We start from the raw sequence: 13,193 nt of genomic DNA on the forward strand, positions 1-13,193 counted from the left end.
GATTGTTGAAAACCGCAACAAGAATCATCTATTTAAAAATGTGTGGTTACTTATATTTATTTTTTTTTTAAATTAAACCATTGAAATACATGGTTTAATAAAGATATAGAATAAGATAAAAATCATATAAGTTAATGCTGAGGCGACCATGCGAGGAATTCCACTACCGAACATACCATTTATTGGTTCTAAAAATGCTAAAAATAAACATTAACAATTGGTTTTGCTTTTTTGCATCGTTTTTTGCCCACATTAGTCCACGTCATATCCGTACATGGGGCCTTCCATATACGCCTTGTACATGTCTTTCGAATTCCTTCGTATCCTTCGGCCTATCGGTTCAAGATCGTTGTAACACTTTGGAAAAACACGCTCTACAGCCGCAATTGCTTCTTCCGGGGTAACCTTACGAACGGCCAGCACTGAATGTAGGGCTTTGGTTTTCACACAATCCTTGAGATGGTAGATTACAAATGAGTATATTTTCTTTATTCCATTCCCGAATAAAGGAAATTGTGAAGTTGGTCTACTTACCGCATGTGCTTGCTTTATTTTAAAAGGAGAAGCATCGCCTTGCGTACAAGCGCTTAAGAACGAACAATGGGTTAGATTGGCTGCCCGGATTTCCGTGCACGCCAGATGATCGATGTTCTTAAAGTCCAAATTGTTGTTACAATAGTCGAACATGTGGATCATTTCGTGCGTCAACACCCCCTGCACGATGCCCTCGTTGCGGGCAATGTTCTGGCAAACAACAACCTGATTAAGCACTGGATCGTACCCTCCGCTGACGGACGTGTCGCAAACCTCACACGCTATATGGCGCCGGATATCAATTTCGCTAAAAGATAAAATTGTAAATTTAGCTGTTGATTTAAATGTGACGGAGACACGGGTATCTTACCATCCGGAGCTCTTCAATGCACCCATCATGAGCTTCACCATCGGACTTTTCTTCACGCAAGCATACACATTGCGTTCGCATTTGATTTTATCCAGGTTTTCCGTTCCTTCCATTCCGAGCAATACGCGACCCCAACTGGGCTTAAATTTTTCACCACGCCGCTCCGGGTACAGATCGTAACCCCACTGTTTGCCATCCCCTTCGCGATCGCTTCTATCGATCACGGCATTAGGTATCGGTGGTGTCCGCGTTTGTGAGGAGTTTCCGGGGTCGTCGTTTGCACTCTTGGAAGCCATCACGAGACACGGACAAACTTACTCTGCCTGAAATTACAATAGGTCCTGCCGGAAGGACATTTGTTTAGAAAACGACTGTGAGCTGATGTAACAACACACAAAACCGGCGAAGAGTGTTTACACTAATGACATTGAGTTGATATGCTGTCAATATGCTGTCAAATTACTGCAATAAAATGCAGTAATTTTTAAATCGACAGTTATAAGCACGGTTTGATTCAAGTTTCGAATTTCTTCAATTCTTTTATAATCAACTATTTGAGTAAATTGTTCGTACACTTTGCCTATTTTTAATATTAAAATAATAATATTTTGTTTTGTTCAACATACTTTTGTAGAAAAATCGCCATTCCACGAAGGAGTAAGTTTCGGATTTGACACCTTAGCATGCTATGTGAAAAAACCAAGTTATCAAACATTCAGATTCACGTATCCGCACTAGAAGAAACCTATCTCTGAACTGGCATAGTGAAAACCTAATTTTATCAAAACCATCGAGTAATTGTTGTAATTGGGTATCAAAACCATTAAGTCATGGCTTGTTACATTCTTCGTCGTTCGTTTGGCAAAGCAGGTACATCGTACAATTGTATATTAGCTACAAAAAACCATCTTTCATAAAGTGTATTTTTCAGGTTTGACTTTCCCGAGATCTGCAATCACAAATAGAGCAATCACATTTCCAACATTTTCGGAATTGGTGCCAACTTCAGGCCGCATACCTCAACGGTTGGAAAACGTTGCGCGGTATGTTTCTGTTTCTGCAGTACGAAATTCGACAAATGGCAAAAATTATGCTACGCTGTGGACTGCGGAGCGCGCACTTTCTTTAGCCTTGCTCGGAATTGTTCCAGTTGGTCTCCTGTTTCCTTCCCAGGTCGGTGATACGTTGATGGCCGTAAGCATTGTTATGCATCAGCATTGGTAAGCGATAATCAACTCTTCTCGCTTCAGTTCGCGGTGTTACAAAAACTTGTTGATTTTGGCTTTCCTCAGGGGTCTGGAAGCGATCGTGATGGACTATGTCCGTCCAATTATGTTCGGCACTACGATCCCCAAGCTGGCACACGGTTTACTCCTAGTAATTTCCGCTACCACCCTTGGAGGATTGTTCTACTTCAATCACAAAGATATTGGGATCGCCGGATGTGTACGAAAAATATGAACAATTAAGCCGAAGGCCCCTTCAGCCGATTCTAAGGGAGCATAAAAAAAAAAAACATCTAAACCTTTTCAATTGAATAACAGTTAGACCGCAAGTCGATGCTAGTAAACGTTTTAAACATGGCTGGAATTAAATGTTATGTTTTATTCAACTCTTTCCCCTCCCAGAAAATGAAACCACCGTGTATTCAAAACATTTATTAATTTTGATCATATAATTCATAGTTGGAAACATTAAGGATACAATATACTGAGAGCATTTGCTTGTTCTTTAAAGTAAAATTTTTGTTCGTAAACGCACCTCAACCGAACAGCACGAGATCTAAAAATTGGGGACTGCTAACTTAAATAAAAGAGAACTGAATTCGTATAATTTGATTGTTTTTTATATTTTTTTTCTTCGTTTCCTTGGTGGCATTTTTGCTACATACATTCGCCACCTGTTATATAACATTTGCATAATGTTACCGTACTGTGGTTTTCTCAAATATCCACGGTTTTTTTTAGTTATTATTATTTTCTCTACCACTACACGTGTGTACAATAATATTTGTACCTGATTTTTCTCCTCTACTCTGTTTCACCTAACTTCATATGTTTTGTGGCTGTTTTGCGCGTCTTTATTTGATCATAAAGGTTCGTCGTGAATATAGTTTTACGTGTACCATGTGTAACCTAAATGTATAATTGAGAAATGCGAGAGAAATGAGAGAGAAAGAGAGAAAGAAAAAAAAACTATACAAAACTTATTTTATTATGTATGTTACACCTTTTACAAACTTATGCTGCATTAGTATCTGTTCTTCAACACGTATCTGAAAGCTGTTTTCATCTATGGTTTGTTTTGTACCTCTGGTCTATTAGTGTTTCTTGTACGAAGAACCTATAAGTTAAATGAGAATGGTTTATTTCTGAGATTTTTTATATTTGACTCTCTGTTGCACGTTCTTTTCCTCTCCCGTGATTTTCTTTTGTTCTGTTCAACTGTATGGGAGCCTTGCAAACTGGTATAATTTCGTTCTGCTTATTAATGATACCGTTTGTTGTAACTGTGCTTCACTTGTTTATTGCGATTTATCTTTTGTTACATTATTGTTACATTCTGCTCCGCCTGCTGTACTGTCTGTCTTTCGTTCGTATAAAAAAAGAAATAAAAATATATATCCTCTTCCATTATTCTTACCCTTAGGTGTAAGGAAAATGTCTTACATGTATCGGCGTCGTTGTGCATGTTTCGACGCGATACGCTTAATCTTTCACATGACTCTATAATTTTATGTTTTATTGTGTTTTGTTTGCTGTTTTGTTGTATCATTCCCTCAACTACTTTGCAGTGTTTGGTTTTGTATGTAATCAGTGGGAGTTTTTTTTTTATTTTTGTGTATGCTTTACTTTAGTGTACAACTTGTTCAATATTGATACAGAATATCAATTGATTTGTTTTCTTGTACGCCACTTCTAGGGTTACAATATCGGTCTGGGGTAGCTGATAATCTCTTTCTCTAAAAATTGAATGCTACCTTTCTATTGTTAATTGTATATTGCACCCATCTGAGGCAGGAAGTAATTATTTTCATTGTGTGATTCGTTTTTGTTTATCCATTTTATGTCACTTAAATGAGACGCGATTTTTTGTTTATTTATTCTTTTTATACCTTTCTCCTTCGGTGCCCACCATCCTTGCAGCAATCTACATTAGAGGATCGGTTTTTTTTGTATACGAAAACAATCACTTCCTGCTTCGTGTCGAATGTTTGCTACAGCTAGTTTGTCTTCGTTTATGTGTTACTTTTAAGGATTTACTTGTGTTGTGCCTTTGTTGTTTCGACCGTCTCTTTCTAGTGTCTGCCCAGGTAATGTTTTCCACATCGTATCTGCTCTCTTATTATTTTGGTATCTATTGTTTGGTGTTGCGAATCTAATGTGTCCACTTGTTTCATTTTGTTTATTAAGCTTTTCTAATCTTTTTAACGCTGCTTTATATCACCCAATCATGCAATCGAGTTGTAGGAAGAATCTGGAACAGCATCCGGAAATGTGTGTATAGAACAGAACTATTGGTTGTACGGTTGATACAACAAGATGAAATTTGAACTAAAGTAAAATTGTACAAAACAGAACAGCAAGCATAGCTTTGCAACCATTATAAATATCATATACGCACGCGACAGAAAATAAATTGTGAGCGGTCTACCTTTTTTCTGCTGATGTTGACTTTCGTTAATTTACCACAACTACTTACATTCACAATAGCGTTTACATTTTTCAGCGACGAGAATATCCAACCTTATTTTCCTTTTTTTCCTACGCATCACAATGAACTTCCTAAACATGTTTACTCCCTTCTGCAACGACGCTCTTTGCTTGCGAATTTTTATTGCAATACTGTTTATGATTGAAGGCGAACCCTAGCCAAACGGTGGTCGGTTCTATGTCTCCAAGTTTTCAATCGTTCCTAACCATTATTCACTACCAGACCTTTTTAATCAAGTTAACCTAATGAACGCTGCGCCTTTTCGTATTATTTTCCCTTTTTTTTTTTAATTTTGCCTGCATTTTATCGCAAAATCTCGAGTCTTATCATTGTTTTTCTTGCGTGCCTATTCGATTATAGTGATAACCAAAACGGTGTCAAAAGTTAAAACTGCTCAAACGAAATCAAAATCAAAAGATTATCGACTAGGAAAGGACTGCAATTCGTAATCCTATAAATAAAGAAAACCCTGAAGAAAAAACGCATAGGAGATTAAGTAAAATAAAGATGTAATTAGTGACTAGTGACCGAAAGAAACCACATTTTCCCTTACAAACACGCCATCACATTATGCCTCGTACTTCTAATGCTTATTGCATATGCTAAGCACCCGACTCTGCCAATTTACCGAGATTTTGTTCACATACAATGGTTGCGATCAACCGCACGCTTAAAATATTATTTTCCTCCACGTGCCAGCGTACCAATCCCAGTAAAAAAATAAAACAAACTACGCCTAATACAGTGTCCAATGTTTTTTTTTGTTTTAAATAGAAAATTCGTATAAAATGCAGCTAAGCTACATATGATTTGTATTAAGATTTGCATTCTTTTTCTAAAGATTTATCTTCTCCTTAAGTTCCTGTTCCGACTCGTTATCTCTCTCCCGCCTTTTAAAGTTTTTTTCTTTTCCACCTTCTTTTAATTACTTGACGGTCCCTCGATGTTTTGCCAAGGTCATAAAAATGATGATTTCGCCATGATCCGTGTTACCTTTCGTGCACTCACTGTTTTATTGTTGCTCGGTTCGAGTGTTTGCTTTTATCGATTGTTTTCTTGTTTTTTTTTTCTTTTTTCAAACAAAAGTTGTAAATAAACACTTTTGCTCTGTTTCATAAACAACTGCGAGACATACACTCGTCACGTAATTTGCTTTTCGGTTTCGCATTTAGTTCCAATTTCCTTTGCTGATCGGCGCTCCTGCGTTGTTTGAACACATAATTGTATATCGATGGACACACGTTGCTGTCGGAAAAATCTCCTTGCTGTGTCTCCTGTCCAGTTCCAGCTCTCCCCTGCCCTCAGTCACAGTCTAAAAACATGCTCTTCTCTATGTACAAGCAATTGAAGTGTGTTGCTAATACTTGTTTGATTTTTTCTCTTACTTTTAACATTACCAAACACATAGACACACGCACCCCCGCACAATGGTTATATTGTTTTTATCGCATCCTCTCCGAACATTCCCATGTTTTATGTTTAGCAGTCATTCCCTTGCTCATCGCGTTCACATGTACAATCACTAACGACATAACGTGTCTCATGCCCCCTGTTTTTCAGGCAATCAACTACCTACTCCACATTTTTACCGCGCAGATGTCGTCTTCATGCTTTGCTTCCCATATCACTTTGCTTAGAAAGGTATTATGTGTGTTGTTCGTGAATTTACCATACACAATTTCGCCCACAAGTGAGCAAACAAAATGTACGCTGACAACTGATAACAAAAACGCCTATAAGAAAGCAGAGCAAACCTATGATATTAATTTTTCTGTCACGATATCATCATTGGAATTTGCGTTTGTCTTTCACTGTTTACCTTGTCGTAATTTTCTTTTTTCCGTTCCTCGTGTTTGTTCCTAAGATTATGTTTTATTTCGGTCTAACCCATCGTATCTCGAACATGTACAGATAAAATATTATCGTCAGAGTTGAATACTTTTCTTTTTCATTGGTTTTCCATGGCTATCGCAAATCCGCTACTAATTATTATTACCCAAACTGTTTGACGCCTAAATTTCTATCACTACATGCGTTTTGCCACAATTCATTTTGTTTGTTCTGTTTTTTTTGCTGGTTTTTCGATTTGTATTCGTTAGTTAAATGTGTTATGAATTTTAGCTCCCTATAGCACATGTTTATGGTAGATTTGTTTATCCGCGCTCCGTTTGAGTTGTTGTCGTATGTATTGCTGTTCATGATTGTAGGGATTGTTGTGTTAAGTCAGCCAATGTGTTAATTTTTACAGTTTTTCTTTTTTCGGAATGCTTTTTTTCACGTGCCTAGTGTAGACATGAATATCCTTTTACTGGTATGCTTTTGTCTCCTTACTTACTTATATTTGCTATAACATTTTTACAACAAAATAGGTCTATCTCGTATCTCCCTCTCTTTTTTACATTTTCGTATTCATTTTCATACATTTATTTCTAAAATGGTTAACTAAGATCAAATGAAATCAATTAGTTCATTCCGTACACTTTTATGTTATTCTGTCATCCACCCTCAAGCTTCGTGTATGGTAATGGTGGTCTAAAAGACAATGAGGACATGGCAAGGTGTGTTTGTGTGTTTATCAATGTTTCTGGCATGTCCTCGCGTGGCTTTGTCGATAGTGGCGAGAATTGGCCTTCGAATGTTTTCACGGTTGGCTCATGAGTAACGGCGGATGGCTTTACCAGGATCAATGGCAGGTTCACAATGTCGAGTAAATCCTTTTATGATAGTCCAGATCGACAACGAACAATACTTAACCGAACTTACGATGACCACGTTGGAAGTGTAAATATTTATTTTAAAAACACAAAGGAAACAAATATTTTCTAGCATAGTATAGCTGAACGGTCTGGTCTCAATGATCGTCATTAGATGGTTTTTTTTATCAGAGAAGATTCGAATCGAACTCGTGTGCAGTGAAATGGGATAAAACTGTTCGTCCTTCTCTGTATAAATGAAATAGCTAACCCACTGTAGAATCATAATGGTACCGAATGTTCAGCTGCTGCCGAATGGTATTAGCATTCCGATGCCTTCCTTGCGTGTCGATGGCGTACGGACGAAGAAAACTTGTAACAATCTTCCATGACAGGTATATGCTACCTGCTTTTCATTCGCGATCGTTCAATCGAAGACCCAGGAGGCAGACATGAAGAGTAGGAAAATAATGAAACACTACTAAAAATTACACGTTTAACATATCGAACTGGAAATTTCAATACAACAACGACCACACAACCGCCGTGAGAAAATCTGAAAACTGAAATGAATAGATAAACGTAAGACCACCCAAAAGATATAGATAATGGTAAAGGCCCCGAAAGAAATAAAAATGCAACTCAAAAGTGGTATGATTAACTCATCTCTATTGTGTTAGTTTCTTCGTATTTGTTTTTTTTTTCTTCCACTAATTCAATCTTTCACTCCTTAAATAGCTGCACTGCTACTCCTCTGCGTATGGCGTTTACAACAAATAGGAAGATAGATGACATTTTCTCGAAACACAGCTTTCCTCAGTCGGTGCTACTTAATTGCTAGCGCATTTTTTTTATAACAATCCTTAATCCTTTTGCCACCAGGAGCACGCGGCTACCTTGCTGCGTTTACTTACGTGTTACTATAAGGATCGGTCGTCTACAATGGAGGACTTGTTCTGTCTGTTAATTTGTTTGACCTTTTCGTGTTGTAGCCTTCGCGTCCTAAAATAGACATCTATTTTCCTATTTATTCCTTCTGTTATGTTATCTTTCCAATTTTCGCGATTCTTTCGCTTGTATTGTGCGGCCAAAACGTCCTATCCTTCCCTGCTGCTCCTTTGCTGACTACTGCTAACTGACTGGCTATATACCTTTAAGTCTTGCTTCGTTTCTTATGTAGTTGTACTGCACTGTTCGACACATCTTTTCCTTTTTCTTTACTTTTGTCCGAACGGTGTTTGTTTAAAGTTTTCAATCTATTTGTTCGACTGTTTTTTGTTGTTATATCCTGTGGTACCCTTCAATGTCGGACATCCCTCGCTAGCGGATCGGCTCATCTAGGATGTTGCGACCGTTGATTCGCTTTATTTTTCTGCCTTCTATAGATAAATCCTGTCCAAACATAATTTACGCGTTGATTGATTGGTGATTGATTTGTTCGAAGAGAACTTTGTCGGTTTTCGGTATACCTTTCGCTTGCTTTTTCTTACACAAGTATATAGCTATAGAACTATGCAGAATATTTATAGACAAAGTTAAAAGAAAACACAGTGTTATTAATGCTACAAAAAATATATATATGTATAAACGCGTGTGCCTATTTCCTAGTTTATTATGCACTCGACAAGAAACAAAAAAAACGGTGCGCCTTAAGGGCACTCGTACATCATCGTTTTGCAGAAAATAGCAACATAAAAATAGTGAAACAAATTAAAACACTTCTTATCGTGCCGCCCTGGGTCGTTCCATTGCTATAACACGATCACTGGGTCTTCATTTGGCGCCAGTGCAAACACACACACACACACACACACGGGGACCTCCACAGATCATTTCTTTTCGACTTTCATATGCTTTTGCTTTTCTTCAGCTGCTGCCATTGAACCTCTCCATTTATCACAACGGAAGGAACGTCTTTCATTTAATCCCGCGAAAGATTGGTGGATGATAAGAAAACTTATGGTCTTTGTCTTCGCGCGTGCGCCTGTGCTAATCTTGTACGTTTGTAATGCATTAACATACAGAAATCTCCAAAGGATCTTCAGGAAGGAAGGATACTGTTGTTTTGTGTAATCTGCGCTGGGTGTTTTCACCATTTATCAAATCGAAATCCTTACGCAATTACAGCTGAAATCCAAAGGTGAACCTGAGATTGATCGTTTCTTGAATATGTTGTTCCTGCTTGACGGTACTTGGTGGGGAATGGGGGTCAAGTGTCTTGTTGGGGGCCGGTTTTAAAATATTCTCTTTGTAAGTGTTTAGAGTGAATCTCACGAATAGAAATCGTTAGAAAACAAAAAAAGGAAAAATAGTTTTTACAATTCCTCCTGCACGATATCCTTGTTAATCGATTATGGGTCGCTGCTTCTTTCAATGCGTCCGAAACATAAATCTTCGAGCGCTTTATAGGTCTCGAACCAACTCAGAAATGCTACACAGTGAGATCACTAACACTTAACACGTTAAGCATAATCGATTTCAAGTATCGACCAAGAGGAACTGTACTGAAAAGTGTGGTTTGTTTGCTCTGAGCCGATATCAAATCTACTCCACTTGAGGTTCGGCTTGAGGTGACATTGCGTGGTGTATGTTTTATGTGTTTGGCTATTGTAGTTAATTAGACAAGCTATTGATGATGCTGATATCGGTGATTATAGGGTAGTAGGGTGGTGGTGGTAATGTTGCTTAGTTGTAGAAAATGAACGATTTTCCTTAGACACACACTGGCGCGCATAAGAATGGATTGTGAAATAAAAGTCAATCATCGTATCCATGTATGTTGCATCGTCTGTCGATATGGATGGGGTAAAAAATAATCTAATTTTACTGGCTTTAGGTCAGTTGTTGAAATGGTTGCATTCAAAACTCAACACAAACAAAACCGTGTAATCCGAATAACAAAACGAAACAAGAAAAAACAATAATTCATCGTGTAACTTAACACACTACGGTGAAGCACTAGTAAGTGTTGGGAAAGTGTGAAACTAAACGTCGTTTCCGCCTAACTAATCCATCTCTCGGCGCCAGTGTTTTGGATGTATATGTATGTTTTCTTAGCTGTACTACTGCTCTCGCATTGCTTTCTATTGCTATTTAAAAGGGGGTTTTATGTAATATTGTTATTGTATGTAATATGTTTGCATTCGACTTAATCGACTGTGAAGCGACGATGAGCATAGGATGTCGTTACATCGGATGTAGCAGAAAAAATAAGGATCGAACCGACCTTTTACTTTTCATCTACTTTATCGACACGTTCCCGGTTGCTATCGTGCTCTGTGTGTTCTATGGATAATTGTTGCTTGGATTGGTAAATGAAATATTCTTTTTAAACGCACGCACGCACACACAATAGGGGTGGAGAAGAAACGACAATCTTTAAAATAATTACAAAATAGGTGACCTACTATGTTGTTTCAGTGTTGAGTAAAAGTGACATTCTGTTGCTCTGTTGTCGCGGAATATTGTACTTCGTCGCTGTGTGTGATTTAGAAGTGTTTGTTGCGATTGTGTAGCTTATGGTGTGGTAATATAAATTGTGGTGGGGTAAAAAAAACCGACGCTTTACATCTCTGACTTCTATCGATAATGCATACATGAGGTTGATGTGTCATAGGAAGCAAAATTGGTTTGATGGATACAAAGCACAATCAACCGCATTTTCGGTCGATTACAATCGAAAATACAAACTTGTTGTAACAGTTTAGTATTTCAATTTTCTTCGCCTTGTTGTTCTCGATGGACCACGCGATACGTTTGCCCTCTTCCCCATCGCCGAGCTGCATTCATTGTGAAATCGCGTGTCAAAAGGCGCGCATCCATGACCGTCTTCTCAATCAGAGCAGGCGACAGTTGTAGCAGAGATTCATGATAAATGTTGGTGTGGGCGCTTGTGTGTTTGTATAAGAAATAGGCTCAATTTTCTGTTTTGTTCTCATCGCCCCATTTTAAAAACGTATCTACCTGTCATTACTGGACTCGGTTTTACAAGGTATCTTCTTAGTGATTCTACTATAGTTTTTTGTTTGTTTGTTCGCTTTATATCGTTTTCTAAATGTTACTTGCATTTATATTTATCTTATACACGTTTAAATAAAGTTGTACTATGTTGTCGCCCGGAGATTTGAGTTTCCCCATGTCTCTCATTGGGTGTTGTTGCTACCTCCCCATCTCCTGCCGCTCCTGTCGGGGCCAGTATTTTTACTTTACACACACCACACCACTTAATCCTCCTCCCGTGCTACTGTGTCCGCATACGCAACTCGCACGGATCCAAAAACAAAAACGTACGCACCACCGTCGAACAGAGCCATGATCATCTGATACGGTATGTATTATTAAATAATTCCCAACACACCCATCCTCACACACACACACAGACACAAGTAAAGCACATCAAACCGTACACGATCCTTTTATCTTAAGACTTCCTTTGTCAAGTTCATGTTAGTTCTGCCCATTGCTTAATCGACGTCTCTTTTCAAGAGGCTTAAGGTTCCTGTGTCGTGAGGACATTTCGGCAGCTGCTAATAAAATCAACCTTGCGCAAGCGTTTTCCAATGAAGCTCACACGTGTGCGATCCTTATGCTGCGTAAATCTCTTCCCTGGGTCATTATTGTTGTTTAGAATGGTTCGGTTGTACGTCCTTTCTCTATTAGTGGTATTTATTGTTTGTCTGCCTTCATGAGCTTATCTCATCGTTATCATTCTCATTTCTGTTCCTGTTTCATACTTTTCTTTCTCGTGCAATGTGCACTTTTTGCAACACAAGATCCTTCTTACATACGGAGATTACTTAGCGTATCCTGTCTTGTTCTGGATGAATCTGCGCACTATCTGCGTTCTTCTCTTGGAAAGATAAAATAAAAAAATCTCCCATTCACTTGTGTGAAGTGGTAGGATTGTGGTTTTATTTTATGATTCGTCGACCTGCCGCTCTGTTCATCGGTAAATGTTCTTTCTACCGCGCTAAACAACTGAGTGCCGGTTTCACACCTGGATCGTTAGCAATATGCAATTTGCAATCTGTTTATTTCCGATCTTTTCATCTGTTTCAACAGCTGTGATAAGATACAGATATTATTTCTCTGTCTTATTATGTGTGTGTTTTATAGAGGCGCTCTCTTCCGTTCATGATAGCCGTTTTGCTTTGTTGCCAACCAAATTCCATTTCTAAACGCTAATGTATTTTTATGGTACCTTTCGTGTGTGTTGTTGACTACCTTGTCTCTCTAGAACGTATCTTTTTTTCGATTTTCTTATTTTCTTTTACAACCTATCATGACATTCTTCCTCAATAATATACTTTTCACCCCTTTTAAAACTCGAATAAGGTTCCGAATAGACCTACGATTGATTATATCCGATATCCTGTGTCCACCGGGTGACTAAATACACGCGTTTATAAACACGCGCGTATGCCCATCCGTGGACAACGTTTTCCCTTTTTATGCAAGTATGTCTAAGACCAAAGGTTCTTACACGCCATACCTGACCGAAAGGGTATACATATGTGTCTATGTAGGTACATCGCGAGGGGTTGCGGGATGCACTATCAATCAATCATAGAGATTAATCTTCTCTGTACCTTCCGTAATTAATTTGTTTTTATTCTCCCTCATATATATATGTCAGTGCACGTGTAGTATCTCATTTTGTCTTCGATATTTGATATCGATTTGTGTATGGGTGTATTATTAGTCCATCGTATTCTTGCGTGACCCTCACATTATCTCCCTCTGACCTACTCTTTTTGCCCACGCTTTCCTAGTCCGTTCTGTGAGTTTACTCTTCTTGTATATTTATAAAGATATAGGTATGTATATAGATGTATGTATATATATATATATATATATATCGTTTTAGCTCTACCGCCACATTT

At 38.1% G+C, this 13,193-nt stretch overlaps 2 protein-coding genes across 2 annotated transcripts; one reads left to right on the forward strand and one right to left on the reverse strand.

Annotated features, from left to right (window-relative positions):
• Positions 1-165: 165 nt before the first annotated feature.
• On the reverse strand, positions 166-1,222 carry LOC131281104 (mitochondrial inner membrane protease ATP23 homolog). Its single transcript, XM_058310358.1, has 3 exons — positions 905-1,222; positions 535-841; positions 166-453 (listed from the first exon to the last, which is right to left on the reverse strand). The coding sequence occupies exons 1-3, from the start codon at positions 1,198-1,200 to the stop codon at positions 253-255; spliced, it is 804 nt and encodes a 267-aa protein (XP_058166341.1). The 5' UTR covers positions 1,201-1,222; the 3' UTR covers positions 166-252.
• A 512-nt stretch (positions 1,223-1,734) lies between these two features.
• LOC131293255 (succinate dehydrogenase [ubiquinone] cytochrome b small subunit, mitochondrial-like) lies at positions 1,735-2,365 on the forward strand. Its single transcript, XM_058321335.1, has 3 exons — positions 1,735-1,774; positions 1,914-2,124; positions 2,197-2,365. The coding sequence occupies exons 1-3, from the start codon at positions 1,735-1,737 to the stop codon at positions 2,363-2,365; spliced, it is 420 nt and encodes a 139-aa protein (XP_058177318.1).
• The last annotated feature ends 10,828 nt before the right edge of the window (positions 2,366-13,193 follow it).

This window comes from Anopheles ziemanni, chromosome 2, assembly GCF_943734765.1.
Source record: "Anopheles ziemanni chromosome 2, idAnoZiCoDA_A2_x.2, whole genome shotgun sequence".
Lineage (NCBI taxonomy): Eukaryota > Metazoa > Arthropoda > Insecta > Diptera > Culicidae > Anopheles > Anopheles ziemanni.